A 27,613-nucleotide genomic window follows, 5' to 3' on the forward strand; every position below is an offset into this window, starting at 1 on the left:
GCTCCTTCCTAACAGGGGGCTAAGGATTCGTCCTCCAACACAGATCGTTGTAGGTTTGGAACCTCAGATCTCTTGCGTCCTCAAGAAACAGCGTACCCTCCAACTGTCCCCATTTTCCAGGAAACACCCCAGAATTACTAAAGCCATCCCATCTTCTGATTTGATCCCAGAATGTCCCCGTTTTCCCTGCTACTGCAGCTGCCACTGAGCTCGATGAGCATGAGTTGGTGCTTATCCCATGTGGCGGCGGTGGCTGACATCCCACGGTGTCTCTCTGGCCACCGCGGCCAGCCTCCTCCCTTGGACAGCTTATAAGTGGCTGATGAGGAGCCTGGGAGGAAGTGGAGAGATTGCCTCTGCCATATATGTGGGCCACCTTTCTGCAAAGTTTTGTTTTGATTGCAACACTTTTTGCTTTTGTGTGTGTGTGTTATTGGTTGTTGTGGTTTTGTTTTTTGTTTATTGCAGTGAGGTTTTTTGTTTTGTTTTGTTTTGTTGTTAGCTGCCCAGAGTGGCTGGGGCAACCCAGTCAGATGGGCGGCCTAGAAATAAAATCATCATCATCATCATCTTTACTGAAAGTTCAAAAATACATAATTATATGTGCACCAAATATGGTGGGACGTAAGTAAGAGAGAAAAAGAAAAAGAGAAACAGAACCCGTGTAGAAGGGAAAATAAAGGGGGGTGAACCCAAAACTGTATACGTTACAGTCATACCTCGGGTTGAAGTAGCTTCGAGATAAGAATTTTGGGTTGCGCGCTACGGCGACCCGGAAGTAACTGGAGCATGTTACTTCCGGGTTTCGCCGCTCGCACATGCGCAGACGGTCAAAATGACGTCACGCACATGAACAGAAGCAGCGAATCGCGACCCGCACAGACGTGGGTTGCGTTCGCTTCTGGATGCGAACAGGACTCCGGAACGGATTCCGTTCACATCCAGAGGTACCACTGTACAAGGTTGTTATTGTACTTCACCAGATCTTACCCTATTACAGTATTTTTAAGAACGGATTCCAAATATCATTGAATTTGTCCATGGCAAGTCTGTGTTTATAGGCAAGTTGTTCATATGTTGCGAGTTTGTATAAGGGATATATATTATTATATTTTTATGTATCTTGTGTTTTATTTTGCATTTTTAAGTCGTCAACCACCCCAAGATATGCGGATGAAGGACGGCATACAAATTTAATGAACAGAATAAAAAACAGCCGAAGGGTTGCTTAGTTTTAATGAAACCTTCGCTATACCTTCCAAACTTTCGCTATACCTTCCAAACTCCCCCACCCGAGGCACCCTTTCTATTTCCATCCCCAAACCATGTATATGTTTATTAATGACCTTTTCCACTGGACCTGCCCCCCCATGCCCAAAGAACCTCTTCAATACCAGAGATATTGCAGCAACAGGAATCAGAAGGGAGGGGGAGTGCTGTTACCCTCTTGGGTTTCCCATAATGGGCATCTGGTTGGCAGCTGTTGAGAGCAGGATGCTAAACTAGATGGGCCACTGGCCTGATCCAGCTCCTCATACATCCTTAAGGATAAGGAAGTAAACACAACACAGGAGAAGAGAGAGAGCATGCAAAAGTATAAATAGTTTCCTTTTTAATTTCAGCACAAAAAAGAGAACTCTTCCACCAGGTGTTCCACATGATAGAAAACAGCAGAGGAGAGAGGTGTCTGCCAGATGTGGGGAAGGACCAGGAGCCAGGAAATGGGCCTGCCGGTTGCCAACACCCCTCACACCAAGACTGAAAGGCAGGCATAGGCAAACTCCGGCCCTCCAGACGTTTTGAGACTACAATTCCCATCATCCTGACCACTGGTCCTGTTAGCTAGAGATGATGGGAATTGTAGTTACAAAACATCTGGAAGGTCGGAGTTGGCCTCTGCCTGCTGTAAAGCCAGGGTTTATCCAGCTGGTTTTGGACTACAATTCCCATCATCCTTGACCACTGGTCCTGCTAGCTAGGAATGATGGGAGTTGTAGTCCAAAATAGAGAAAACCTTGCTATAAGCTTAGGGAAGCTCGTTTGCCCTTTGCTAAATCCTCCCCTGGATTCCTTTAACCCTCCCTAGGCTATTAGAAGCTCTGGGCAAGCGTGTCCAGATGTACACAGAGGCTGAAAAGAGGAGGCCCCAGTCCTTGGGGGCGAGACAGGCTGCTTCAGGTTGAAGTGGGCACATTGGTTTGGTCCGGCATCTTGTTAAACTGGGTGCTTCCTGCCAAAACGCCACCCGCCTAGCTCACCTGCCCTTGCTGCCCATACGGGTGTTCCTTCAAGCTGCTTGGGTTCCACTTCCCTTATGCAATGGTGGCTGGAGCCCAATGGGCGAAAGGCAGGGAGCCCAACAGTAGGTGGCGCCAAGGCCAGACAGAGGCAGAGCCAGCTATTTCTAGCTAAGTCTTCCAGCTGAGCATAGAGGAGGAAGCTAACACAGACAGGATTGCTTGTAAGAAGGCAAGCATGGTTCCGCCAGTTCCCCCCAACCCCCAGGGGGGTTGCAGGTTGATATTGGCGGGGCAGTGCCCAATTTGCCCTACCAGACTGGCCTCCACTATAATCTTCCCTACCGGCAGCTAAAAATGCAAACAGGCACAAGGCAGTGTGAGAATTAGGAGTGGGGTGGGGGAGAGAAAGTGGATCCAAACAACCATGAACGAAGGCAGGCTGCTGTTTGTAGGGGGGGGGGGAGAAAGAACCTCTGAACCTATCAGGAAGACTCTCCACCTGGGAGTGGCGGGTGAGGACCAGGGGCTGTACACAAGCCCAGCGGTGCAAGCTCTTCACAGCTGCAGACCCAGAGGGAACGAGCGCCGCCGCGAGGGCTCCCCACAATCTCAGCCTGGAGCTGGGGAAGCCAGAGGAAGTGTTAAGGATTTGGGAGGAAGAGAGATCGAAGGGTAAGGGAGCAGGGCTGAGTGTTGAACCAGCTGCCAGAGTTTCACCGCTGGGTGATGAGCTCTTGGCGCAGTGGCTGGATTGGGAAAAGGCCACCCACACGATGCCGAATTCTGTCAACATGCCTGGTAACGTTAAGTCAGGGGCGGCTAAGCAGATTCTTGTTGAGTCCACCAGCCCTGATCACTGGCCACAGAGATGGGGGGGGGTCCAGCAGCAACCTGGAGGAGGACCACAGTTCAGTCCCTGCTCCCTTGCTTTACACACAAGTTGAAAACGACAACGTTGAGCTGCATGGGAGGTGTGTTGCGACTGTTCCCAGGAAATGCCAGCCAGGGTCTCCAGGCCAGCACTGCTCAGAGCATTATTTGCACAGCAGGATTGACAAAAGGGGTGGGGGGTGGTAATGAGTCTTGGAAGGCACAGTTGGCAGGAGCTGGGCCAGAGGAAGAAAGCTTGGTCAGAAATGGACACACACACACACACACACACCTCCCAGCCCAGGTCTGTAACAGAGACAGGGACTCCCCAGGCAGCTGCCTCTCTTCAGTTGTGGGGGACGCCCCTCCGGAAGCCCCGGGGACCCCAAAGCAGTTGTACAGAGCCTATCTGCAGTCCCGTGCGGAGAACCTAAAGTCAGGATGGTGAGAGGAGCACAAGGCTGAAGAAAGAGGAGAATGGCGACAAGGAGGAGAGGCCGGGGACACAGCAAAGTGCGGGACTCCACACGCCGGGCGTTTCGGGATTTGGCTTCACGTCCGCGGTCTCCCAAGGGCAACGGCGCCGGGAGGCTGGCGAGAGCCTGGTGCACAGCAAGGTCCGCAGCACCCAGCGGCAAAGTCACGTCTGCGCCAGGGGCAGCTCCTCCAAGCCTTCCTTCCCCAGGCGGTATCGGGCCAGATCCTTCCGTGTGACTAGACCAACCACCTGCAGGGAGACAAAGGCAGAATTTCAGGTCACTGGGAAGCAGCAGAACCAGGCCCTGAGAAGAGGTGCTTCTACGTAAAAAGGTAAAGGACCCCTGGACAGTTAAGTCCAGTCAAAGGCGACTCTGGGGTTGTGGCGCTCAACTCGCTTTCAGGCCGAGGGAGCCGGCGTTTGTCCACAGACAGCTTTCCGGGTCATGTGGCCAGCAGGACTAAGCCGCTTCTGGTGCAACGGGACACTGTGATCGAAACCAGAGCGCACGGAAACACCGTTTACCTTCCCGCCACAACGGTGCCTATTTATCTACTTGTACTGGTGTGCTTTCGAACTGCTAGGTTGGCAGGAGCTGGGACAGAGCAATGGGAGCTCACCAGCGTCACACGGATTCGAACCGCTGACCTTCTGATCAGCAAGCCCAAGAGGCTCAGTGGTTTAGACCACAGTGCCACCTAAGAGGTGCTTCTAACCCAGAGGTACCCAAATGTGGAGGTGCTTCAGAAGCTGCTGGACTCACATTCTCCCTGACAGGTGATCATGCTTGTGAAGGCTGATGGGAGTCAGCTCCCAGACTTTGGAACTCCCTCCCTGGAGAAGCTAGACCAGGCATCAGCAAACTTTTTCAGAAGAGCTGGTCCACTGTCCCTCAGACCTTGGGGGGGGCAGACTATATATTTTTTTGGGGGGGAATGAACGAATTCCTATGCCCCACAAATAACCCAGAGATGCATTTTAAATAAAAGGACACATTCTACTCATGTAAAAACACGCTGATTCCAGGACCGTCCGCAGGCCGGATTTAGAAGGTGATTGGGCCAGATCTGGCCCCCGGGCCTTAGTTTGCCTACCCATGAGCTAGACTGTCTCCCTCCTTGCTGTCTTTCCCCTGGCAGATGAAGACTGTTATTCCAGCAGGGGTTTGGGAAATGACTGCCTTTTAGGAAAGGGCTTTTCATTTGTCTGTCTGTTTCTGCTATCAGTGTTTTAATATATTTGCTTTTACATTCCATTACAGTTTAGCCTTTAGCCATTATCTTTTCTACGTTTCTATGTGTTGTATGTGCTTAGCTAGCTGCCCAGATCACTTGGCTAGAGCGCGGCCATGATCATGCCAAGGTCGTGGGTTCGATCCCCATACAGGTCCTCCTGCACTGCACGGGGGCTGGACTAGAGGACCCTTGGGGCTCCCTTCCAACTCTACGTTGCTAAGATTCTATCTGCGTTTGTTTTAAACTTCTGTGAGTTGCCTCAAATTCTGGTTCTGAGAAAAGGTGGGATGAAATGAAACAAATAATCAATTCATTAGGAAATAATAATAAAGTAAAAAATGCAAAAAAGACTAAAAGCTACATTAAAACCTGGGTCAGACTACTGGTCTATCTAGCCCAGGTGTCCAGGATCCCCAACGGAGAGGGTATTCCCCAACCCTACCTAGAGATAAAAAGGTAAAGGTAAAGGGACCCCTGACCGTTAGGTCCAGTCGTGGCTGACTCTGGGGTTGCGGCACTCATCTTGCTTTATTGGCCGAGGGAGCCGGCGTACAGCTTCCGGGTTATGTGGCCAGCATGACTAAGCCGCTTCTGGCGAACCAGAGCAGCGCACGGAAACGCCATTTACCTTCCCACCGGAGCGGTACCTATTTTTCTACTTGCACTTTGAGGTGCTTTCAAACTGCTAGGTTGGCAGGAGCAGGGACCGAGCAACGGGAGCTCACCCCGTCACGGGGATTCGAACCACCGACCTTCTGATCAGCAAGTCCTAGGCTCTGTGGTTTAACCCACAGCGCCACCCGTGTCCCTGGAGATACAGGGACTCAAACCTGGGACCCTCCCCATGCAAAAGGTGAGCTCTGCCACTGGGTGTCAGGCTTCAGGGAATCTGATCCCTCCCCTGGTAGCAGCCAGCAATGAGATAAACAAGAGGAGTTCTTACCAAGTGATGTATTGCTTAGTTCACAGAGACAAAGGAATGCAGCCTCCCAAAATAATGGCATTACTCCGAACAAAGTCCCACCCACCCCCATCTCTCCTATTCTACGTCATCCCTGCGACGGCTAAGCTGAGCTTTCTGCCTCTGAGCCTTCTGTTCTCCTACCCTCAATGCCTGCCTGGTCCTGGGGGGGAAGAGGGCCAGGAATGCTCTCCAAGGACACTGAGTCTGTCAGCTTCCTCTCCCCTGCTGTTTCTTCTTCTTCCTGCTGTTCCTCTCCCAGTACTTCCCAGCTTCTCCCCTCTGCAGCCTCCGAACTATGCCCTTCTGCAAACCACTGTTCTAAATCTATACTGTCCTCCTGTTCTTGGGAAGGTTCAGGAGAAGAGGCGGGTGAACTCCACCATTCCTCCTCAGTCCAGCCCCTGACACTGACCACTTCCTTGAGAGATCCTGCCGTCTTGAGCAGGATGTTTCTTCCAGCCTTTACTCACCTGGTTATGATTATCCACCACCACGAGGTGGCGCAAGCCCAGGGCCCGGAACAACTTGTAAACCCTCGTTAGGGTGGCTTCCTGCAAACCAGGGACATTATATTAGGCAAGAGAAAGGCAATGAGTTTCCCCCCTCCACCCCAGTAAAACGAAAACAACCCAGGATGCTGTTAAGGGACGAGGAAGCCCTCGTCACCAGAAGCATCCCTCGTTCGAAATGCCTTCAAAACAATAGACGTTGCCGCCCCCAGCCCGGTCCTACCAAGGGCACAGTGTAAGGCGAGGGGTTCATGAATTCGGTCAGGTCCATCATGCACTCGCGCTCGTCCTGGGAGACGTGGATCGACTGGATGGGGGGGAAGCGGGGGTAGGCGTCCCGGAAGTCCTTCAGCTTCAGCCGCCGCTGCACCAGGGACAGGTTGGCTCTCTCCACAAAGACCTAGAAGGGGTCAGGCATGGTGGTGGTGGGGCACGGGGCAAACGGACAGGGGTGCCCGCTAGCCCCTGCTTGCTGCCCTCTTCCCTGTGGTTCCCCCAAGTCCTCCTGCTGCCTGGGGGACCCTCCCATCCCGCAGAGAGGGTTGACTCCAACCGCACCGTGACTTGAAACTGAATGTTGGATTAGGCGAAAATGTTCCTCTTCAACCAGGCCTCAGGCTGATTTAAAAAGGGGCATTGGATGTCAATGTGTTGTGGGAGGGGAGTGGGCCTTATCTGTTTGTTTTTGGTCTTTTTTACTATGCATTTTGTGTTTTTTTATATTGCGATTTTATGTTGTGAACTGCCCCGAGATCTATGGATAATGGGTGGTATACAATTTTAATAAAATTGTTGTTGTTGTTTGTTATTGTTGCAGCTATGGGACTCTTTCCCACAGGGAGACAGTGATGGCCACCAACCTGGATGGGTTTTTTATATTATTATTATTATTATTCTACTCTCTCCCACAGGGAGACAGTGATGGCCACCAACCTGGATGGGTTTTTTATATTATTATTATTATTATTATTATTATTATTATTATTACTACTACTACTATAGATTAAACTTGCATACCGTCCTTCATCCACAGATCTTGGGGCTGTACACTCCAGAAAAAGGAAAGATAAAAACACCCAAAATACATAAGAACAAGAACAAACTGGGCAAATCCACGGAAGGCTACTGCCCATCATGGCTATGCTCTGTTTCCATAATTGGAGGCGGCAATTCTTCTAAATATTGCTTGCTGGGAACTGCAGGAGGAGAGAGGGCTCTTGTGCGTGGGGGTTTCCCACAGGCATGTCGTCGACCGCAGCGAGAACAGGATGCTGGACTAGGTGAGCTCTTGGGCCAGATCCACAGGGCTTCCCTTACATCAGCGGTTCTCAACCTGTGGGTCTCCAGATGTTGTTGGACTACAGCTCCCATCATCCCTGAGCTCTGGCCTTGCTAGCTAGGGGAGATGGGAGTTGTAGTTCAACAACATCTGGGGACCCACAGGTTGAGAAAGGCTGCCTTATGTTCTTGCGACTTCTGTTTGCACACTGGATGTTCCCTTCTGCCTCCTCACATCACACGCTCCCCAGATCTGTTCTGGAGGGTTGGGGGAAACCCCAAGAGTAGATGGGTTGAGGGGCGTGCAGAGGAAAAAGAGGGGGAGCTCCGCCACCACAAACAGAAGTCATTTTGCTCGCGCAGTGACTTTAAGTCGCATACAAGCCAGAGAATCCAACCGGTCTGGCAGCAGAGCAGGAGTGGGGAACCTGCGCCCCAATCCAGATGTTGCTGGACTACAACTCCCATCATCCTGACCACGCTGGCTGGGGCTGATGGGAATTGTAGTCCAACAACATCTGGATTGGGGCGCAGCTTCCTCATTCCCTGCGGTGCTTTGTTTGTTTTTATTTAACCAAATTTATATACCCCTTGATTATAGGGAAGAACTCCAAGCGGCTTCCGAGATATATTCAAATTATCGGTAATAGTTGTTAAAAATATTAAAATTAACAGCAAAAGAAACTGAAATGTGCCAGAGGAGACGCTCTGTGACTGAGCTGTGGCCCTCACCTTGTGCTTCAGGAGGACAATCAGCTGGGAGCGCAGGATCAGGCCTCGCAGTCCCGCTGCCTGCAAGAAGAGAGGCTTTCAGTGGGGTTACTCATGTGTAGACCTCTCTCCGTCCCAACAATTCCCCATCCATCCTTTCTACATAATTTTAGACACCAGGAAGGACAACCAGGCATTTAAACATCTGGGCTGCTACTATTGTTTCCCCTGGAACTTATTTCAGAATTAGTTTGTTGTCATTTTGCGGTTTTCTTCGTTCAAAATTATAAACCTGCAAGTACGCTGTACGAGCGATGGGCAAGTGGTAAGGCACCAATCTGGTAAATCGAAGATCACGGGTTCAAACCCCGCCTGTGCCTCACAAAACTGAAGAGTCATTACCTTGCCCTAGTGGGCGCGCAAGACAGGTACTAAAAGAAGGGGCTTGTTTTCGCAAGGCAGTGTAGTGCAGTGGTTAGAGTAATACACTACGACCTGGGAGACCAGGGTTCGAATCCAGCCAGCCAGCCAGCCATGAACCTCACTGGGTGTGTGACCTTGGGCCCATCACCATCTCTCAGCCTAACTTACCACACAGGGCTGTTGGGAGATTAAAATGGGACACTGAGCTCCTTGGGAGACAATAAAAGGTAAAGCTAAAGGGACCCCTGACCATTAGGTCCAGTCGTAGCCGACTCTGGCGTTGCGGCGCTCATCTCGCTTTACTGGCCGAGGGAGCCAGCGTACAGCTTCCGGGTCATCTGGCCAGCATGACCAAGCTGCTTCTGGGGAACCAGAGCAGCGCACAGAAATGCCGTTTACCTTCCCGCCGGAGCGGTACCTATTTATCTACTTGCACTTTGACGTGCTTTCGAACTGCTAGGTTGGCAGGAGCAGGGACCGAGCAACGGGAGCTCACCCCGTCGCGGGGATTCGAACCGCCAGCCTTCTGATCGGCAAGTCCTAGGCTCTGTGGTTTAACCCACAGCGCCACCACACAATGGCAGTGCATAAATGTAATAAACAAGACAATGCCTAATACATCTTATGAACACACGTACGCATTTCACTCAAGTTCTACAAATGGGCCTTAAAAAAAGCAGGAGGCTTTGCTCCATCTAGCCCAATACTGTCGACACTGGCAGGCAGCAATGGCCTTCCAAAGGTGTCAAACTGGGGTTTTTTCCAGTCCTACCTGGAGATTGGACCTGGGACGATCTACGGGAGAAGCAGGTGCCCTCTGCTGAGGCATGGCCCTTTCCTAACCTTTTCTCCCAAGAAACAGGGTTCCGAGCATCAAGGCACCCAAGTCAGTTCCCGCCGCCCTACCTGATCGCTGCCTGGAATGCTCTCCACCACAGGAAACCCGTTGTGGTTGGACGACGTATCGCTGAGGATGTCCACAATGACGCCCACTTTCTCAATCCTTCGGAGGGAGGTCACCGGGGTGCTCATCACTTCTCTGCAGAGGGGGAAAAATGAAACACACAGAGTTAAAAGCCCACAGCGGGGAGGAGTGTGGACTGTGAGGCCTTCTCTGTGGTGGCCCCCTTACCTGTGGAATTTCCTTCCACACACAAAGAGGCGCACCTGGCTTTTCCGGTACACAGCTTTCGGATAATGCTGAAGACGCAGCTCTGTTACCCTGGCCTTTTGACTCAGCTCCCTACATTCCTCTTTAAACAAGCCCCTTTGTTCATCGTCATAAGGACTAGCATCTTGCTATTCTGTTGCGGGAAGGTCTTAGAGCTCACGCCTTGCATTCGTAAGGTCCCAGGTTCAGTTCCCAGCACCCCCAGGCAGGGCTGGGAAAAGATCCCCCGCCTGAAAGTTCAGTGAGTTTAATGGTCCAATGTTCTTACTCGGTATAAGGCAACTTCCCAGATTAAAACATACAAAGAATGAGGTCTCCCTGAATTGGGTTGCGTGCTTTTGGGACTCGATTCCCGCGACTGTTATTTGTTTCAACGCTGGATTTTAAATCGCTGCAACCCCGCTGCTGGTGTAGGGTGGGATGATATATTTAAGAGCAGTAATACCACCAGCAGCACTTTCGGGGTTTTCGATACACCGAGAACCCGTACAAACCCTGCTGCGGCCTGATCCTGTCAGCTTACCTGGCAGTAAACGAGTGGGATGTGACAGGGGCTTCCCAGTGCAGGAAGGGGACACTCTGAAGCTGGATGTGCATGTCATACAAACCCTGGAAAGAGAAGAAACTGTGAGCTGGGGCACAACTGGTGGGCAGGGCCAGATTTAGGTTTGATGAGGCCCTAAGTTACTGAAGGTAATGGGGCCCTTTATGTGCCCAGCTGTCCTTTGTCAACAACAAATCCTACGGGTACCAGAGAGGACCCGCAAGTGAGATAAACAGTCTTAAGCTTGCAAATCGGCAAGAAAAAAAATTTTGGGGTCCGTTTTACTGTATGTCTGTTTCAGCAGCGATATTGTAAAAGCCCATTTTGTAAGGTCGTGAATTTAAGCCGCACGGTCGGAATTTGGGAAAATAGTGTGGCTTATATTCATACATATGGTAATATGTACAGCAGGGCTGAGAAAACTTTCCCAGCCTGAAGGCTGCATTGCCTAGTGGGCAGTCTACCGGGGGCATAAAGGTTAAAGGGGCAGAACAATGGCTGTGACCCTTACCCAGGGCCAGATTTAGGTCTGATGAGACCCTAAGCTGCTGAAAGTAATGGAGCCCTTTATATGTCCAGCTGTCCTTTGTCAACAACAAATTGTCGCTGTTTTTTGTGTTGAATATATGCTATATGGTAATTTATTTTCTTAAATCTTGAGTCCTCCAAAATAGGGGGCATCTTACACACGGGGGCTTGTTATACACAGAAAAATATGGTAGCTGGTTCACAGAGTTTGGCCTTTCCTGGGGCGGAATGTATTTGTTAAGAATTATATCTGGCCTTTCCCCCAGGCTAACCAACCATCCGCTGAACCAAGCAGTGCCATGCAGAACGAAACTTGGAATATAAGAAACCTCCAGGCCTGTCCTGGAACAGCCCTGCTGGGTCGGACCAAGGCAGGCGGATCTAGCCCAGAAACCCTCTTTCCACTGCGGCCAGTCACAGGCCTCCACGAAGCCCACCGGCAGGGCACGGAGGCAATTCTGCCCCATTGAATGCTGCTCCCCAGCAACTGGTCTTCCGTGGTAGAGTCCCCCTGGAGAGGGAGGTTCTAGGTGGCCGGCGCGACCAACAGCCGAAGGCAGACCCTCACCTCGACAAAATAATCCCCCACAATCTTGGCCGTCATCAGCACCAACATGATTGGGAAGCCGTAAGTGACGTTGCCTGTCGCCTCCATCATGATAACCGTCAAGCTGAGTGTCATCCTCACAATGCCCCCTAGGAAGACAAGACTGGGTTGGACCTCAAGGATGGCCTCTCCCCATATGAACCAACCCTGGCCCTGAGATCATCCTCTGAGACCCTTCTTCGTGTGCCTCCTCCTCAAGAAGTCCGGAGGGTGGCAACATGAGAATGGGCCCAGGACCTCCATAGGCACTGTCCAGCCTTGCACCCGCTAATGCAGTGGTTTGACTCCACTGTCTCTTGAGGCAGGTAAAGGTAAAGGGACTCTTGACCGTTAGGTCCAGTCGCAGACGACTCTGGGGTTGCAGCGCTCATCTCGCTTTACTGGCCGAGGGAGGTGGCGTACAGCTTCGGGTCATGTGGCCAGCATGACTAAGCCGCTTCTGGCGAACCAGAGCAGCGCACAGAAACGCCTTTTACCTTCCCGCCAGAGCGGTACCTATTTATCTACTTGCGCTTTGTCGTGCTTTCGAACTGCTAGGTTGGCAGGGGCAGGGACAGAGCAACGGGAGCTCACCCCACCACGGGGATTCGAACCGCCGACCTTCTGATCAGCAAGTCCTAGGCTCTGTGGTTTAACCCACAGCGCCACCCGCGTCCCCTCGAGGCAGGTAGATGCCCACAAATCAGTAAGTAACGTGTGCTATTTTAAGAACATGCCTTAATGTGTGTTTTATGTTTCAACAGGAATACGTTTTGATTTTATGAATCCAATTATTATTTAATTTTATTGATTTCTAATTTCAAACAGTGAGGAGTGGTTCCTGTTATCTGCTTTAAATTTCATTAGCTCCCCTTGTGCTGCTGTGGCCTACGAAATAATGCAATACGTGGTTTTTTTGTTCATACTGAGCTACTGTCCTTCCTCAGAGCAAACCTGTAATTGGTGCCATAGCCGTTTTAAAAGAGCAGGACCAGTCTGAACCCCTTTCTGAAAAGGTTCTAAAAAAAAAAAAAGACTGAGCGGCTAAACCAGCAGTGAAAAAGCTGGTTGGACTCCAGCCCCCATCGGCCCCAGCCAGTGTGGCCAATGGTCAAGGATGATGGGTGTTGTAGTCCGATAGCTGGAAGGCCAGAGGTTTCTCACCCTTGTGCTAAATAGACACAAAGCAGATATAGTTCATTATAATCTAATCTAATCTAATCTACTGTATTTTTCCATGTATAAGACTGTATATAGATATAGTTCATTATAATCTAATCTAATCTAATCTAATCTACTGTATTTTTCCATGTATAAAACTGTTTCACCCCAATTTTTTTAAGTTTAAAATTGGGGGTCGACTTCTACACGGAATGTTGCAATTAAATATATAATTAAATTTATTTCTTAATTTTGGGGTCCAAAAATAGGAGTTGTCTTATACATGGGGACGTCTTATACACATAAAAATACAGTAATATAATTTCATTATTAACATGCCTTGGTTGCCCCAGCCACTCCGGGTGGCTCCCAACAAAATATTTAAAACACATCAAACATTAAAAACTTCCCTATACAGGGCTGCCTTCAGATGTCTCAGAGTTCCCTGGGAAGAGGAACTGAGTGTTAAACCACTCTTGGGAATTACAGCTCTGTGGGGATTCTTCTAACAAAGCATCCCTTTATAAGCCATAACTCTCGGGGTTATTATTATTATTTGCAGAAGGAGCCATGATTGTTTAAAGCAAGATGAGGATGCTTAAATGCATGGTGCAGACGGGGCCTAGGAAAGAAAGTTCGGTTAAAGGCTTAAAGCCTAACCTGCACCGTCCCACTGGGGCAAGACCCACCTTCCCACTTCCCAATAAGCTGCACTCCTTTCTCCTCCCTGCCCCAGATGTGTATCACTCACCCAGCTGTGCCGCGGCTCCCATCAAGGCATACTTCCCTGGGTCGGCCCAGATCTGAAAGCCCCAATGTAAGAGAGAGGAACAGTCAATGATCAGGACAGCGGGACTAAGCAGGAGGTCAGAGGGTGTCCGATCCAGGCCCTCTTCCTCCCCATTCACTTGAGAAATGGACCTTTCACACCGCGAACAGCAGTAACAAACTGGGGCATGGCATCTGCCCCCTACTTTCCTTTCCCACCCCGATCTGGCCACATGCGATCCATGCGACGGTCACCTCCATGCTTGACTACTGTAATTCGCTCTACATGGAGCTGCCCTTGAAACTGTCCCACAAACTCCAGCAGGTGCAGAATGCTGCAGCGAGGCTCCTCACGGGGTCCCTGCCATGGGAGCATATTCACCCAGTGCTTTACCGGTTGCACTAGCTCCCGGTGGAGTATAGGGTCAGGTTTAAGGTGCTGGTTTTGACCTTTAAAGCCCTTTGTGACTTAGGGACCTCGTACTTATGGGACCGCCTTTCCTGGTATGCCCTGCAGAGGACCTTAAGGTCCATGAATAACCATAGTTTAGAGGTTCCGGGCCCTAAGGAAGTCAGATTATCCTCCACCAGGGTCAGGGCCTTCTCAGTGATGGCTCCGACCTGGTGGAATGCTCTGTCCCATGAGACCAGGGCCCTGCAGGATTTAACTCCCTTCCGCAGGGCCTGTAAGACAGAGCTATTCCACCTGGCTTTCAATTTAAACTTAGCCTGATGTTTTATTCCCCTTCCTTCCCTCCCCCTCCCCTTTTTATGAAGATTACCCGCTCTGGGATCCCACAGCTAATTCTCCCCTGGTCTCCTTGCTGGCCCAAATAGGACTAATTTAGCCAGCTAGCCCTGGTGATCATCTAATGTTTATTGGATGGATTTCCCCCCTAAACTGATTTTTGAATTCTGAATTTATTGTTATTCACGTTTTATACTGTATTTTATGCTGTTTTTTGTTGAATCAATTAAGTGTTTTAAAATTTAAGGCTGTGTGGAAATAAACTTTCGAACCAAAGCAATGTTTCAAGATGAAGCTGGAAAGCTAAGAGTTTTGGAATGACGCAGTTAAAAATGCCGTCGCCATTTTGGGAGGCATTGTTGGAGCTCTTGGGTCTGGGAGGAGAAAGAGAGAAATAGAGTTGTTTACATATCGTGGATCAACTCCTCGGTGGGACTTAAGAGCGACAAATGCCAAATTTATGATGGAAAGAGCGATGTTATCTACGAAGGAGATATATGGAAACCATCTGGACTTAGTGCAGGAACGGGAAATCCACACAGGATTATTATTTTGCTTATCGGCTTACGGAGACTAACAGAAGAGATCGTAAAGGAAAAATAGAAATTATAAGAACAAGATATGATGTGGAATGGGACTGATTTGGACATTAACGCAGTAATAAGAAGATGATTTGAATCCCCCTTTGGATCTTGAAGTATGGGTTCCCCCAACAAAATTTAAAAATTTGGCTTTGTAATTTGGAATTATGTGATGTGATTTAATTTGATGTGATTGGCCAGTTAATAAAAATTATTTAAAAAAACAAAACAAAACAATTAAGTGTTTTAAATTTGTTGTTAGCTGCTCTGAGCCCGGTTTTCTGAACCAGGAAGGGCGGGGTATAAATAATTTTTTATTATTATTTATTATTATTACTCGCCTAGACTGGTGGTGGTGGATCTGTAGGCCAAGGGGACGATTGGGTGTCGTGGACAGACTGGATGCAGGGGACAGGGAGGGGAGGCACCAGCTGGGGAACCCCCAGGGGAAGAAGGCTGGCTTGCTGCCCATCTGACTGCGTTGCCCCAGCCACTATGGGCAGCTCCCAACAAAATATTAAAAACACAACAAAGCCTCAAGAATTAAAAAAAAACCTCTCTGTACAGGGCTGCATTCAGAATGTCTCAGAAGACAGATAGTTGTTTATCTGCTTGATATCTGACGGGAGGGCGTTCAACAGGGCGGGTACCACTGCTGAAACTGCTCTATTCCAAACTTAAAAACAGAAAGCATAATGCTGGTGGCCAACGAAAGGGGTTCAAAGACTCTCTCAGAAAATGTAGTATAAACACCGGCAATCGGGAAACACTGGCCTGCGAACGCTCCGATTGGAGAACAGCCTTTACCAAAGGCGTCCTGGGCTTTGAAAATGCTCGAACTCAGGACGAAAGGGGGAAATGCGCTAAGAGGAAGGCATGCTTGGCAAACTCCCACCCGGAAAGCTATGTCCCCACTGTGGAAGGACGTGTGGATCCAGAATTGGCCTCCACAGTCACTTATGGACTCACATTTAAAACTGTGTTCATGGAAGACAATCTTACTTGGCTACGAGGGATCGCCAGATAAGAAGAAGAAGACCACTACTGAGAAGACCCTCTCCCTGTAACCTCACTTCTTGCAGCGAGGGAACTGCCAGAAGGCCGTCACAGCTGAAAAGCTTTCACTTCTGCCTCCCGGCTAAGATCAAACGCCCTCCGTCTCCCCAGCTCCCCTCCTACCTGCGAAAACCAGGGGCTTGTTTTCAGCAAAGGTTCTTCAGACCGTAAGGGAGTGGGCGGGTGGGGGGAGAGGATCGAGGCCACAAGGTGAGGGCAACTTACCCAGCCGCTGGTCATGTAGGAGAGTGAGATGCCAAACAGGCGGCCCCAGGCGGCCCCGATCAACAGGGAGGGGATGAAAACGCCTGCCGAAACGGTTAGCCCATAGGTCCAACAAGCCAGGAAGAAGTACATCAAGGTGAACAGCCCCAAAGTCATGGGGTCGTACGTGCCTAAGAGGGAGAGCAAAGAGCATCACTCCCCACAACCTGGAACCAGCAGCAAGATTTGCTCAACAATGGGGCAGGGTGCTCCCACTTTATTACAGGGGGCATGCATTTTAGCCCCTCAAAGAAGCAGGTCTCAAGAGCCATCTTTGGGTTTTTCCTGGTTCCAAAAATTAAGTAAAAGCCATGTTTCCCAAATGTGGGTCTCTAGCTGGTTTTGGACTATAACTCCCATCATCCCTAGCTAACAGGATCAGCGGTCGGGGGGTAATGGGAATTGTAGTCCAAAAACAGGTTGCGACCCAAGTTTGGGAAACACTATGACATTAACTCTCAGAACATTGACAAATAAACAGAAATTTTAAACACAAACACTCCTAGCAATTACAATAATTACTGAACCACGATCAATAAAAATAACTACAATGCATGAAATACAGTCATACCTTGGATCTCGACCGCCTTGGCTCCCGAACAAATTGGCTCCCAAACGATTGAAATACCCAGAAGTGAGTGTTCCGGTTTTCGAATGATTTCCACAAGCTGAACGTCCAGTGTGGTTTCCAACTGGCTGCAGGAGCTTCCTGCAGCCAATCAGAAGCCATGCTTTGGTTTCTGAACGTTTTGGAAGTCGAACAGACTTCCGGAACGGATTCCGTTCGACTTGCAAGGTACGACTGTATCACATCTAAAACACGTCCAAATCACCCTAACCTTCCCTGTGATAATACTTGCTAGGGCAGCTCTATGTGCCTTTCCTAATTAAAACATTGTGTGCAGCAAAACAAATCATGGACTTGGGAACAAACCCCAGGCTGGGCTCTAGGGTACTGTGAAAAGAAAATTTGATTCCTTCATCCGGCTTCTCTGCCACAGGAACATCAGGTAAAGCCTTTAGAGAGGAGGAAAGCCAAGGACTGTTGCAAGCCCCCTGCCGTCCCGTTTTAGATTTCAGGAATGCACGTTTAGGCTAAACATTTGGAGGGGGCGGGAGGAAGGAGAAGAGACTCATTAACTGTGGGAGCAGAGTAAGCGATGGAACAAGTTGCATCTCCCACTGAGCTGGAGAGAGCTCTCCTTCTTCGGATGCATGAAAGGAAGGACCAGGCAGGTTGGAAAATAATACAATTTAAAAGCAAATGAAACCCACCTCGAATACAAAAAACCCCAAAACAATTCACAGTAATTCAGGTAGATCACATAAATTTCCAGGCCTAATTCAAAGTGCTGGTTTTGACCTATAAAGACTGTAAAAGGGGTGGCTATAGGAATGGACAACAAGAAATGAAGGATGAAATGGATATTAATGAAGAGTTGTGGCTACAGGAGGAAAAGATGGACATATGTTTGCAACTGGAGCCGGAAACCTGATTTTTTTTTAAAAAAAGAAATTGTATTAAATTAGGTAATTTGGTTTGATTTGTAAAAATTTGGAAAACCAATAAAAATAATTTGGGGGGAAAGACTGTGCTCAGAAGATGTAGATAGATAGATAATTATTGATTGTCTGTGTATCTATCTAAACATGCTGTCACCAAAATCAGTGGGGTCTTGTTGGGAGGGGGGGAACAACATTTGCTGGTCGTGGAGCTGGATTTAGGCCCCGAGACAGGAGCTAGCCAACCCTGCTATAGAATATTAGGAAGAACACGTTCCCGCATCGATTGGTGATGGTTGGACGCTGCTAGTTGGGGAGCAACCGACCTGGGGGGTCATGAAAAAGGCGGACGACACTCTTCTCTGGTGTGTTGAAGAAGGCGGCAGCCATAGAGTTGTATTCACCATCAGGACAGAAGAGCTGGTGGGGAGAGGAGAAGTCGTGTTATTGCAGGCGCAGTAAAAAGTAAAAAAGGAAAGGAAAGGAAAAGAAAAAGGAAGCGGGGTCCAACACCACAGGCTGCTGTTCCATTTTATAACTGCCTTACGAGCACTCGACAATATTATTATTATTATTATTATTATTATTATTATTATTATTATTATTATTATTATTATTATTATTATTTCTATACCATCCTATACCCGGAGGTCTCAGGGTGGTCCACAAAAAAGATCACAACGTATATAATCAGAATAAAAACAACAACCCAAACCGCCATCCCCGAAAACCAAAATTTAAAAGGGCATAGGATGTAAAACAGAACAACCAAAGACCTGGTTGAAAAAGAACATTTTTCCCTGGCGCCTAAAGGTGTATAATGAGGGTGCCAGGCGAACTTCCCTGGGGAGAGTATTCCACAGATAGGGAGCCACTGCAGAGAAGGCCCGTTCTCGTGTTGCCACCCTCTAGACCGCTCAAGGAGGAGGAACACGAAGGAGGGCCTCAGAAGATGATCTCAGGGTCCGGGTAGGTTCATATGGAAAGAGGCGGTCCCTAAGGTATTGTGGTCCTGAGTCGTTTAACATCTGGAGCAGGGAACGGCTCAGAGATTTGGCTTGAGAAGGGCTTGCAAATAAGCCCAGGGGTGTTATCAAATCGCAAATGTGTGTACCAGCCTGCTGTCCTCTCGTAAAAGCGCTGCTCACTTATGAAAGCAAGAGCCGTTCCCCCACGCCCCAAACACACACACACATTTTCAAAAGCTTCTCTGCATGATGCCAGAGGGGTAAAGTCTTGCTTGCCAAAGCTACATACAAACTTGGGCTCACTGCCGGGGGCATCGGCTGCGCAACTTTGCCAGCTGGATACGCCCGGCATCTCACCAACAGTGGCTAGCTCCCATCGGGCTGAAAGCAGGGAGACAGACAGCAGGGAGAGCCATAGAAAACAACAGCAGCAGGTGACTAATTCTGCTATTGTCCGCCATCTTCCTCCCTGCCAAGCTCTACAAGGGCAAGGCTGAAGTCATGTGTACACATTGCACCTTGAAAACACATCCGGAATACATTTTTGCCTTCAGAGAATTCTGGGCACTGTGGTTTGCCCCTCACAGAGTTACAGTTCTCAGAGACCCTTAACTAGGGCCAGGGCCTTTTCAGTACTGGCCCCGACTTGGTGGAACGCTCTGTCACAAGAGACCAGGGCCCTGTGGGACTTGACATCTTTCCGCAGGGCCTGCAAGACAGAGCTGTTCTGCCCGGCCTTTGGTTTGGACTCAGTCTGACCCTTATGTTTCCCTCCCCTTATGGTTTTTGATCTATGGGCTACTTTTAAAATGAGGCTGCATTTTAAATTGCATTTTAACCTGTATTTTAAATTGCTCCCCCCCAATGTTTTTACTGTCATTTTACTGGTGTTAGCCACCCTGAGCCTGGCTCTGGCCGGGGAGGGCAGGGTATAAATAAATTATTATTATTATTATTATTATTATTATTATTATTATTATTATTATTACTACTGTTGTTGTTGTTATTGTTATTATTAAAAAAAACTCACAATACCCAAAATTCTTTGAGGAAAAGAAAGTGCTTTAAGGGCACAGTGTTGAGACGAAGCTGAAGGAAACTCATTTCCTTTTTGTGAGCAAAGAGAGAGGCATGTGGGGTCTGGTTGACGGAAGACTGAACTTGGTGAGAAGGTGCCTAACGGACCTGCCTCCGCTTCTCTCCTGCCTCAAGCCCCCGTTGCCCAAAGGCATCCATTCTGGGAGGCAGCCGACACCCACAGTCCCCCTCTGCCACTCGTTTCCCACCTGGAGCGAGTAGGCCATGCCGCTGCCTTGAAGCGGCTGGCAGTCTGCCGAGGTGTAGATCATGACAAAGGCCACAGCCGCTGTCACAGCGCCCACCAGCATGGCCTCGATGACCTGCAGGCACGGCCGGTGGATATACCTGGGGAGTTTGAAGAAAAGAAAAAACACAAGGGTTAGGGAGCAGGGCCGGGCCAATGCATTTTGCCACCTGAAGCAACGGACAAGATGGCAGCCCCTTCCGATTCCAAATACAGTGGTACCTCAGGTTACAGACACTTCAGGTTACAGACGCTTCAGGTTACAGACTCCACTAACCCAGAAATAGTACCTTGGGTTAAGAACTTTGCTTCAGGATGAGAACAGAAATCGCCCGGTGGCGGCGCAGTGGCAGCAGGAGGCCCCATTAGCTGAAGTGGTGCTTCAGGTTAAAAACAGTTTCAGGTTAAGAACAGAACTCCAGAATGAATTAAGTTCTTAACCCGAGGTACCACTGTATGGAAGACAACTGGATCTTGCTTTGAGACTGGCGAGATAGGAGCATCCTCCACCAGTCACTGGGCGACCTTGGGGGCCAGTCACTGACGCTCAGCCTAAACAACCTCACAGGGTTGTTCTGGGGATTAAATAAGGAGGGAGAGGTTTGTGCATCTCACCTTGAGCTCCGTGGAGGAGAGTTGAGATGCAAATGCAATAATAAAAATAAAACTGAGTTAAGGAGATGAGTGGCAGCCTGTGACTCATTCCATCTGTTTCCAACAGGTACACACACCGGCCCCCACACAGTCCCAGAACTGTAAGCCCTAAAAAGGAGCTCCTGCCCAGGCACTTTGGTTATTTCCTTTAGCTAAAAATTAAGATGGCCTTTCTCCAGACCTGGCTGCTTTCCAGCAAGGTGGGCAGCTGCAGAGCTGAGCTCATTTGCTCCCGTAAAAGCAACCCTCGCCCCAAAAGGGAAGCCATCTGGGGAAATAAGCAGAGGCCTGACAAAGGCAGAAGTGTGCCAGACTTTATAAAAAAAGAAGAACGCAAACGAAAGTACTATCGCAGGTTTCCGGCTCAAACAAACATCCAGGCAGGAATGTGAAGCAGCCTCTGAAATGCTGGTTCAGCCAAATTCTGGGTGGCTCAGCTCAGCGACGCCTGTGAATGGAGCTAAGCTCCGAACCCTGTGTCAAAAGGAAGGGCCCGGCGCTGCCAAAAGCTGAAATGCAAAGCCTTTTAAAGAGGCATCCATTGTTGGATGTGCAGCAGTTGGCTTGAGCTATTCTGCAATAAGTTTTACTCCAGTCCTTGCCCTGGGTCTGAAGTTTGCTGCTTGTTATATTCCGGGTTAACTTCTGCCAGGGTTTTTACCTGATTCGGAACATCGTCAGCCAGTAGTTCAAGGTGTTGAACATGGCTCCAAGAATTCCACCTGCAGCCAGGAGGAAGAAAAACACCTGACAATAGGCCTTGACGGAGTCAGAGCAAAGAACCAGCCGCTCAAAACCACACAAATCAGGACGGAGGAAATTAGCAGTGTAGGTTGCAGAAATCCCATAACTCTCTCTTTGGGGCAGCTGTGGAAATGATGCATCGGACTGGGATGAAGGCAAGGTGGAGAACAGTTTTGCAAAGGATATCCTCTACATTTCCACTCTGCTGTTAGACCAGGAAAATCCTACTCCCACCCCAGACATAGGGTCATGGCTTCCCCCTCCATCTCCCCTTCTCCTGGGGCTCACAGTAAGCCAGGAAATCCCCCCAGTTCCACAGAGGAAAATTCTTTATTGTGTTCAGGGGCCGAGGTATTAAGGAATTAAGTTCTTTGCCAGATGCTGGAATCTCTGCAGAAATGCAGAGGATTGTGGAGTCAACAGAGCACAGAGGAGTTTTGCCCTGTGAAAAGGCAGGCACAGAGAAAGGACTGTATGCCCCAAAATGGCCTTTGGGCTGATAACAGACACAACTCATTTCTAGCTGTTGACCATGACAGATTTGCTGCTGCATGCATTACTGGTGAACGTATTTCTTTTTTAAAAAGGGGGGGGACCCACATGCACACTCCCCCCAACCTCTGCGGAAGGGATCAATGCACAAACAGGGAAGTCACATTATCATATTGCTTAAATAGGGGCACTTACCCACCACTCCCATGAATATGAAGATTGGGATTTCTTGAAAAGTGTACCCCATCTTCTGCAAAAGGAAGAAAGAAAGCAGGTGTGAGTTCCAGAAACTGTGACAGCAGTAAGGCAGCTCAAGGACGGGACTGCCTTCTACTGCGCCACCATGTTTTCACAATATCATAGAATCGTAGAGCTGGAAGGGACCCCCAAGGGTCATCTAGACCAACCCCTGCAATGCAGGAATCTTTTTGCCCAAGGATGGGACTCAAACCCACGACCCTGAGGTTAAGAGTCTTGTGCTCCACCAAATGAGCTATTGGGAACATAGGAAGCTGACTTATGCTGACGCAAGCCCATTGGTGCCACTTAGCCTACACTGACTGGCAGCAGCTCTCCAGAGTTTCAGCAAGGGGACAATATCCCATATATATATATATATATTCAGTTTTCAATTTAACAACAATAATCTTCCTTTACATTTGTATCCCTCATTTCGACTTCTTACAGGGAACCAGGCAGAGGGCCTTCTCGGTAGTGGCACCCGCCCTGTGGAACGCCCTCCCATCAGATGTCAAAGAGAACAACAACTACCAGACTTTTAGAAGACATCTGAAGGCAGCCCTGTTTAGGGAAGCTTTTAATGTTTGATGTATTACTGTATTTTAATATGCTGTTGAAAGCAGCCCAGAGTGGCTGGGGAAGCCCAGCCAGATGGGCGGGGTATAAATAATAAATTATTATTATTATTATTATTATTATTATTATTATTATTATTATTATTATCTCCACTCCTTCTCTGGTTACGTAGAGAATTCATGTGTGGAGGCCAGAGGAGGCAGCAGCGAAGCTTCAGACAGGTTTTGGTGTTGCCTTTTACCTCAGAGTCAAACCGGCCGAAGTTGATGAGTCCAGGGCTGGACAGGTCCCAGGGATTCCCTTTGTAAATGCTCAGGATGGAGTTCAGGGTGAAGGTGGAGATCATGGAGGCAAAGAACTGCAGAGAGAGAGAGGAGCAGTGAGGAGCATGCCCAGAGTCGGTCTGTCCGCCGAGGACTCGCCTTGCAGTCCCCCCTCCCCCCTCGGAAAGCTCCCCCAGACTCACAATCCTCCAGGTCAGGAACTGGTTCCAAAAGGAAGCGCCTTCTTCCAAGCTGAACAGGACACCACCTGGTGGAAGGGAAAGGCAGAGCCGGTGAGACTTGGCTTGTCCGCCCGGAGGCAGGAGCTGAGCGGCTCACGGTAGGAACACCAGGCGCGGATTCAGAACGGGCCTTTTCTGCGATGGCTCCCGAGGTCTGTCTGGCGCCTTCATTGTATACCTTTAGGCGCCCCGCAAAAACATTGCTCTTTAACTAGGCCTTTGGCTGATCGACATCTGATACCCTTTTAAATGGATTACAGTCATACCTCATGTTGTGTTTGCTTCAGGTTGAGTGTTTTCAGGTTGTGTCCTGCGGCGACCCAGAAGTACTGGAACGGGTTACTTCCGGGTTTCGCTGCTCATGCACGCGCAGACGCGCAAAATGACATCACACGCATGCGCAGAAGTGGCAAATCACAACCCACGCGTGTGCAGACACGGGTTGTGTTCTTTTCAGATTGCGAACGGGCCTCCGGAACGGATCCCGTTCACAACCAGAGGTACCACTGTATTGGTTGTTTCTATTATTATATTTATTGTGTATTTTGTGGTTTTTATATTGTAATTTTATTTTGTGAAACACCCTGTGATCTGCAGGTATAGGGCAGCATACAATTAACAACGACAACAACAATTTATGGCTGTGTAATCGGAGGGGGAAACCATGGTTTTCCCAGTAGTGATGTATGGAAGTGAGAGCTGGACCATAAAAGAAGGCTGGTCGCCGAAGAATCGATGCTTTTGAATTATGGTGCTGGAGGAGACTCTTGAGAGTCCCATGGACTGCAAGAAGATCAAACCTATCCATGCTGAAGGAAATCAGCCCTGAGTGCTCACTGGAAGGTCAGATCCTGAAGCTGAGGCTCCAATACTTTGGCCACCTTATGAGAAGAGAAGACTCCCTGGAAAAGACCCTGATGTTGGGAAAGATGGAGGGCACAAGGAGAAGGGGACGCCAGAGGACGAGATGGTTGGACAGTGTTCTCGAAGCTACCAGCATGAGTTTGACCAGACTGCAGGAGGCAGTGGAAGACAGGAGTGTCTGGCGTGCTCTGGTCCATGGGGTCACGAAGAGTTGGACACGACTAAACAACTAAACAACAACAACAATCGGTGGGGGGGGGGATGCCTTCTTAAACCTAGATAACGAGGCGCTGGGCTTTGGGAAGGAGGCGCGGGGCTCTGGCAGGGTCCCAGAGTTTCCCTGGCTCCCCATTTATTTATTCATTTCTCCCGCCCACATAAGGTTGCAATCGCACAAGTAAAGCAAGAGAAAGCTGCATGCTTACTGTATTAATATCATGACCATCTCTAGCATTAGCATCACTATCACCACAGTTATCACCATGGCTCATAATGGATTGCAGTAAACGGTTTTGCCAGAAGACACAGACGCTCTGAGACGCTTGGACAAAGCAACCAGTAACAGGAATAGCAGTGATGCTAATTGTCATCAAAAATACTAATGACGTGTAGCAAACACCTCTCCAGTTCTGCCCGTGGGGGGGGGGGGGAAAGGCGCTTTACCGACAGGAGCCCCAAAGGCAGCCGAAACGCCAGCAGCAGCTCCGGCGGAGACGAAATCCCGCTTCTCCGTGTCCCTCCGGAAATATTCAAAGATCTAAAAGCAAACACAGCCCGGAATGGATTAGAACTTGGGAATGGGTCTCTTAACACACACGAGCGCAAAAAGCCCTGGATGCTCTGCAACCCCTAAGTAACTCAAGCAATGCCCCCCCCCCCAAATGAATGAGCCCATCACAAAGACCACCAGCAGCTTCCTTTATGTACTGTGCAGGATGCTAGCTTGTCAAGACGGCACAGGACTGTGAAGCAACTTCGGTGAGGGAGGAGGGCAAGTGCCTCAAACCCCTTCCTTCAATGGTTCCAATGGCCATTAGGTCAGCTGTCCAAGGAAATGAGTGTGTAAACAAACCAAGCCCTGTGCTGCAAAATATCAGTCAGCAATATCAAAAGCAACACGATGGCCAGAAACAATAACAATGTGGAAAACTTTATGGAATAATTCAAAACATCAAAACTAACAAACTGAAGTCTCTGAAAGTCCTTAAATGAATCACGGTGCCAGACATTACCCGGCAGAGAGTGAAGCTTTGTATAATCAGCAAATGTCCAATTCTGATGTCCAACTCTGAACTCTGCTGAACAGTGTTTCCAGATAACAACTACTGTTTCGCTGAATTCTTCATCAGCTAATTAGTTCAACACTTGTAAGTAGAAAGATATGCAATTTCTTCATTAACCAATCTGTTTTCGAATAGATATAATGAAAAATACTCTGGAACAGTGCTCATGCGATTATGTAGTCAACTCTAGTCACATAATCCCATGAGCACTATTCCAGAGTATTTTTCATTATATCTATTCATAAACTTTCAGAGACTTCAGTTTGCTAGTTTTGATGTTTTGAATTATTCCATAAAGTTTTTCACATTCTTATTGTTTCTGGCCATGAGCCTGGCAGCGACAACTGCCTTCCTCTTGGTCCAGACAATGTCACCTGCTCTGCTCACAGATCTGATGGGAGGCTTGTGTTGGTCTGGTTGCTCTCCCAGGCAGTCAGCATCTGCACAGGCAGAACTAGGCAACTCTGCTCAAAGAACTGTAATGTTAAAATCGGGTGTCTGAACTTGCTACTCCCCTCTTCCCTCCCTTTTTCCTCGCATGCTATGTCTGTTTATGCAGTTTCATGCTAGAGGGCAGAGACTCTTTTGTGACGCAGGTTTTGCAACCTGGGTATGCCCATTTGGTTAAAGGGTGGGGTGCAAATGCTTTAAGCTTGAGAAGGGGGAGAGAGGCAGGCCTCATACCTGCCCCCTGGCACCTCCAACATCTGCTACCAGGATTGGGGCCACGAGAGACAGCAGCAGCCGCCACTCAGTGAGGAGGTCCTGGCCTGTGGGGGCTGGAAACCCAGCGCAAGAAACCCACTTGTAGGAAACGAACCTTGAAGTCTCTCTTCAGAGAAGTTGACCGCCCTTGAGATATGCCAGCTGCGATGACAGCTCCAGAGTGAATCATCGGCCCTTCCTGAAACCAAGAGAAGCAGAATTGAGAGGGAGGTAGAGGCTGGCTTGCAAGACTGTGCTCCAAGTAGGGCCAGATTTAGGTTTGATGAGGCCCTAAGCTACTGAAGGTAATGGGGCCCTTTATATGTCCAGCTGTCCTTTGTCAACAACAAATTGTCGCTGTTTTTTGTGTTGAATATATGCTATATTTGTGGACCTAATAGGTATCTCAAGCCATTTGCACATGTTGCCATGCAACCAGTCCATGCAGAATGTAGGCACCCTATATATAGAAAGGAGCAAACCAGTGATATTTTAGTGAGTAAGCTAGCAGGCGGGGGCCATTACTTACATTATAGGAGCCTACACAACACAAAACACTGTTGCTATACGTAGGTTTTATTTTATTTGTTTTTTTATATTAAATTGATTTTTTATTTTATATTTTATTGTTATTCACGTTTTATACTGTATTTTATGCTGTTTTTGTTGCATCAATTAAGTGTTTTAAATTTGTTGTTAGCCGCCCTGAGGCCGGTTTTCTGAACCGGGAAGGGCAGGGTCTAAATAAAAAATTATTATTATTATTATTATTATTATTATTATTATTATTATTATTATAGCAGATGAGCTATTGGCCTGACTTGGCAGGTTCTTATGTTGGCGCAACATCTCCCTAAACACCGATTCTGATCGCAGCAAAACAAGCTGCCCGAGGCAGTTTTCTTTTATTTTCTTCCCGTTGTCAAAGCCACGAAGCACGACTCGTTCGCCACGATCCTGAGGCGGAAGTTGGGTACAGGCCAATAACAAATGGCAAGGGCAAAGGCTAAAGAAGAAGCGCCATTGAGAGCAATGGCTGCCAAGCAGAAACCTTCCCAGGATGCAATGCAAAATAGCTGGGAGGTGGCATTGTTAGATAGGAAAGACGGGAGCAGCTGCCTTTTGGGGTGAAGTTTCTGCTTCCTCTCCTCAGTTACCTTTCCGACCGCCAGGCCTCCAACCACAGAGAAAATCACACCACAGACTTTAACCACCAGCGTCTACAAAGAAAGGAGATATTATTATTATTATTATTATTATTATTATTATTATTATTATTATTTTAAAGTTCCCATTCTGGGCTGAACTCTGGGCTCCTATGCTCAGTTCCCTCAGCCGCAAAGCGCTGAGCTGATGCAAGAGAGGAGTCCACGTTTAACCTTCAAAGATCTCGCCAGAAAAGAAACAGGCGCCGAACCAAAACACGGACTCTCGTTCCAAAGGAAGTGAGGCGAGAGAACTACTCCGATCTTTGTCACCAAAGACAAGTGAACTAGTTCGCTGATCCTTATTTCCCTCACAGAGCTACAATTCCCAGAGCTCCCTGGCAAGAGGGACTGATTCTAAAACCGCTCGGGAACTGTAGTTCTGTGAGGGAGAAAAGGGCTCTCCTAGCAACTCTCGGCACTCTTAACAAAACA

General features: G+C 48.7%; 1 protein-coding gene across 2 annotated transcripts in view; it reads right to left on the reverse strand.

The window, feature by feature from the left end:
- Positions 1-1,595: 1,595 nt before the first annotated feature.
- CLCN7 (chloride voltage-gated channel 7) overlaps positions 1,596-27,613 on the reverse strand; it is a 39,068-nt gene continuing 13,050 nt past the window's right edge. The window contains exons 8-26 of one of the 2 annotated variants that reach the window (XR_014541495.1): positions 27,131-27,193; positions 26,089-26,172; positions 24,649-24,742; positions 23,083-23,147; positions 22,858-22,974; positions 21,996-22,050; positions 21,226-21,286; positions 19,873-20,011; positions 17,945-18,038; positions 16,077-16,246; positions 13,450-13,501; positions 11,520-11,647; positions 10,403-10,488; positions 9,615-9,747; positions 8,307-8,366; positions 6,520-6,696; positions 6,258-6,338; positions 1,964-3,837; positions 1,596-1,829 (exon numbers count right to left, since the gene is read on the reverse strand). Coding sequence is in view for 1 of the 2 variants with exons in the window: in XM_083585657.1 (XP_083441783.1) it covers positions 3,751-3,837; positions 6,258-6,338; positions 6,520-6,696; positions 8,307-8,366; positions 9,615-9,747; positions 10,403-10,488; positions 11,520-11,647; positions 13,450-13,501; positions 16,077-16,246; positions 17,945-18,038; positions 19,873-20,011; positions 21,226-21,286; positions 21,996-22,050; positions 22,858-22,974; positions 23,083-23,147; positions 24,649-24,742; positions 26,089-26,172; positions 27,131-27,193 (1,746 nt within the window). In the remaining variant the exon portion in view is untranslated. Of the gene's footprint in view, positions 3,838-6,257; positions 6,339-6,519; positions 6,697-8,306; positions 8,367-9,614; positions 9,748-10,402; positions 10,489-11,519; positions 11,648-13,449; positions 13,502-16,076; positions 16,247-17,944; positions 18,039-19,872; positions 20,012-21,225; positions 21,287-21,995; positions 22,051-22,857; positions 22,975-23,082; positions 23,148-24,648; positions 24,743-26,088; positions 26,173-27,130; positions 27,194-27,613 lie in introns of both variants that reach the window. The other variant, XM_083585657.1, reaches the window with a different exon arrangement.

The sequence above is a fragment of the Podarcis filfolensis genome, assembly GCF_964270895.1.
Source record: "Podarcis filfolensis genome assembly, chromosome: 14".
Lineage (NCBI taxonomy): Eukaryota > Metazoa > Chordata > Lepidosauria > Squamata > Lacertidae > Podarcis > Podarcis filfolensis.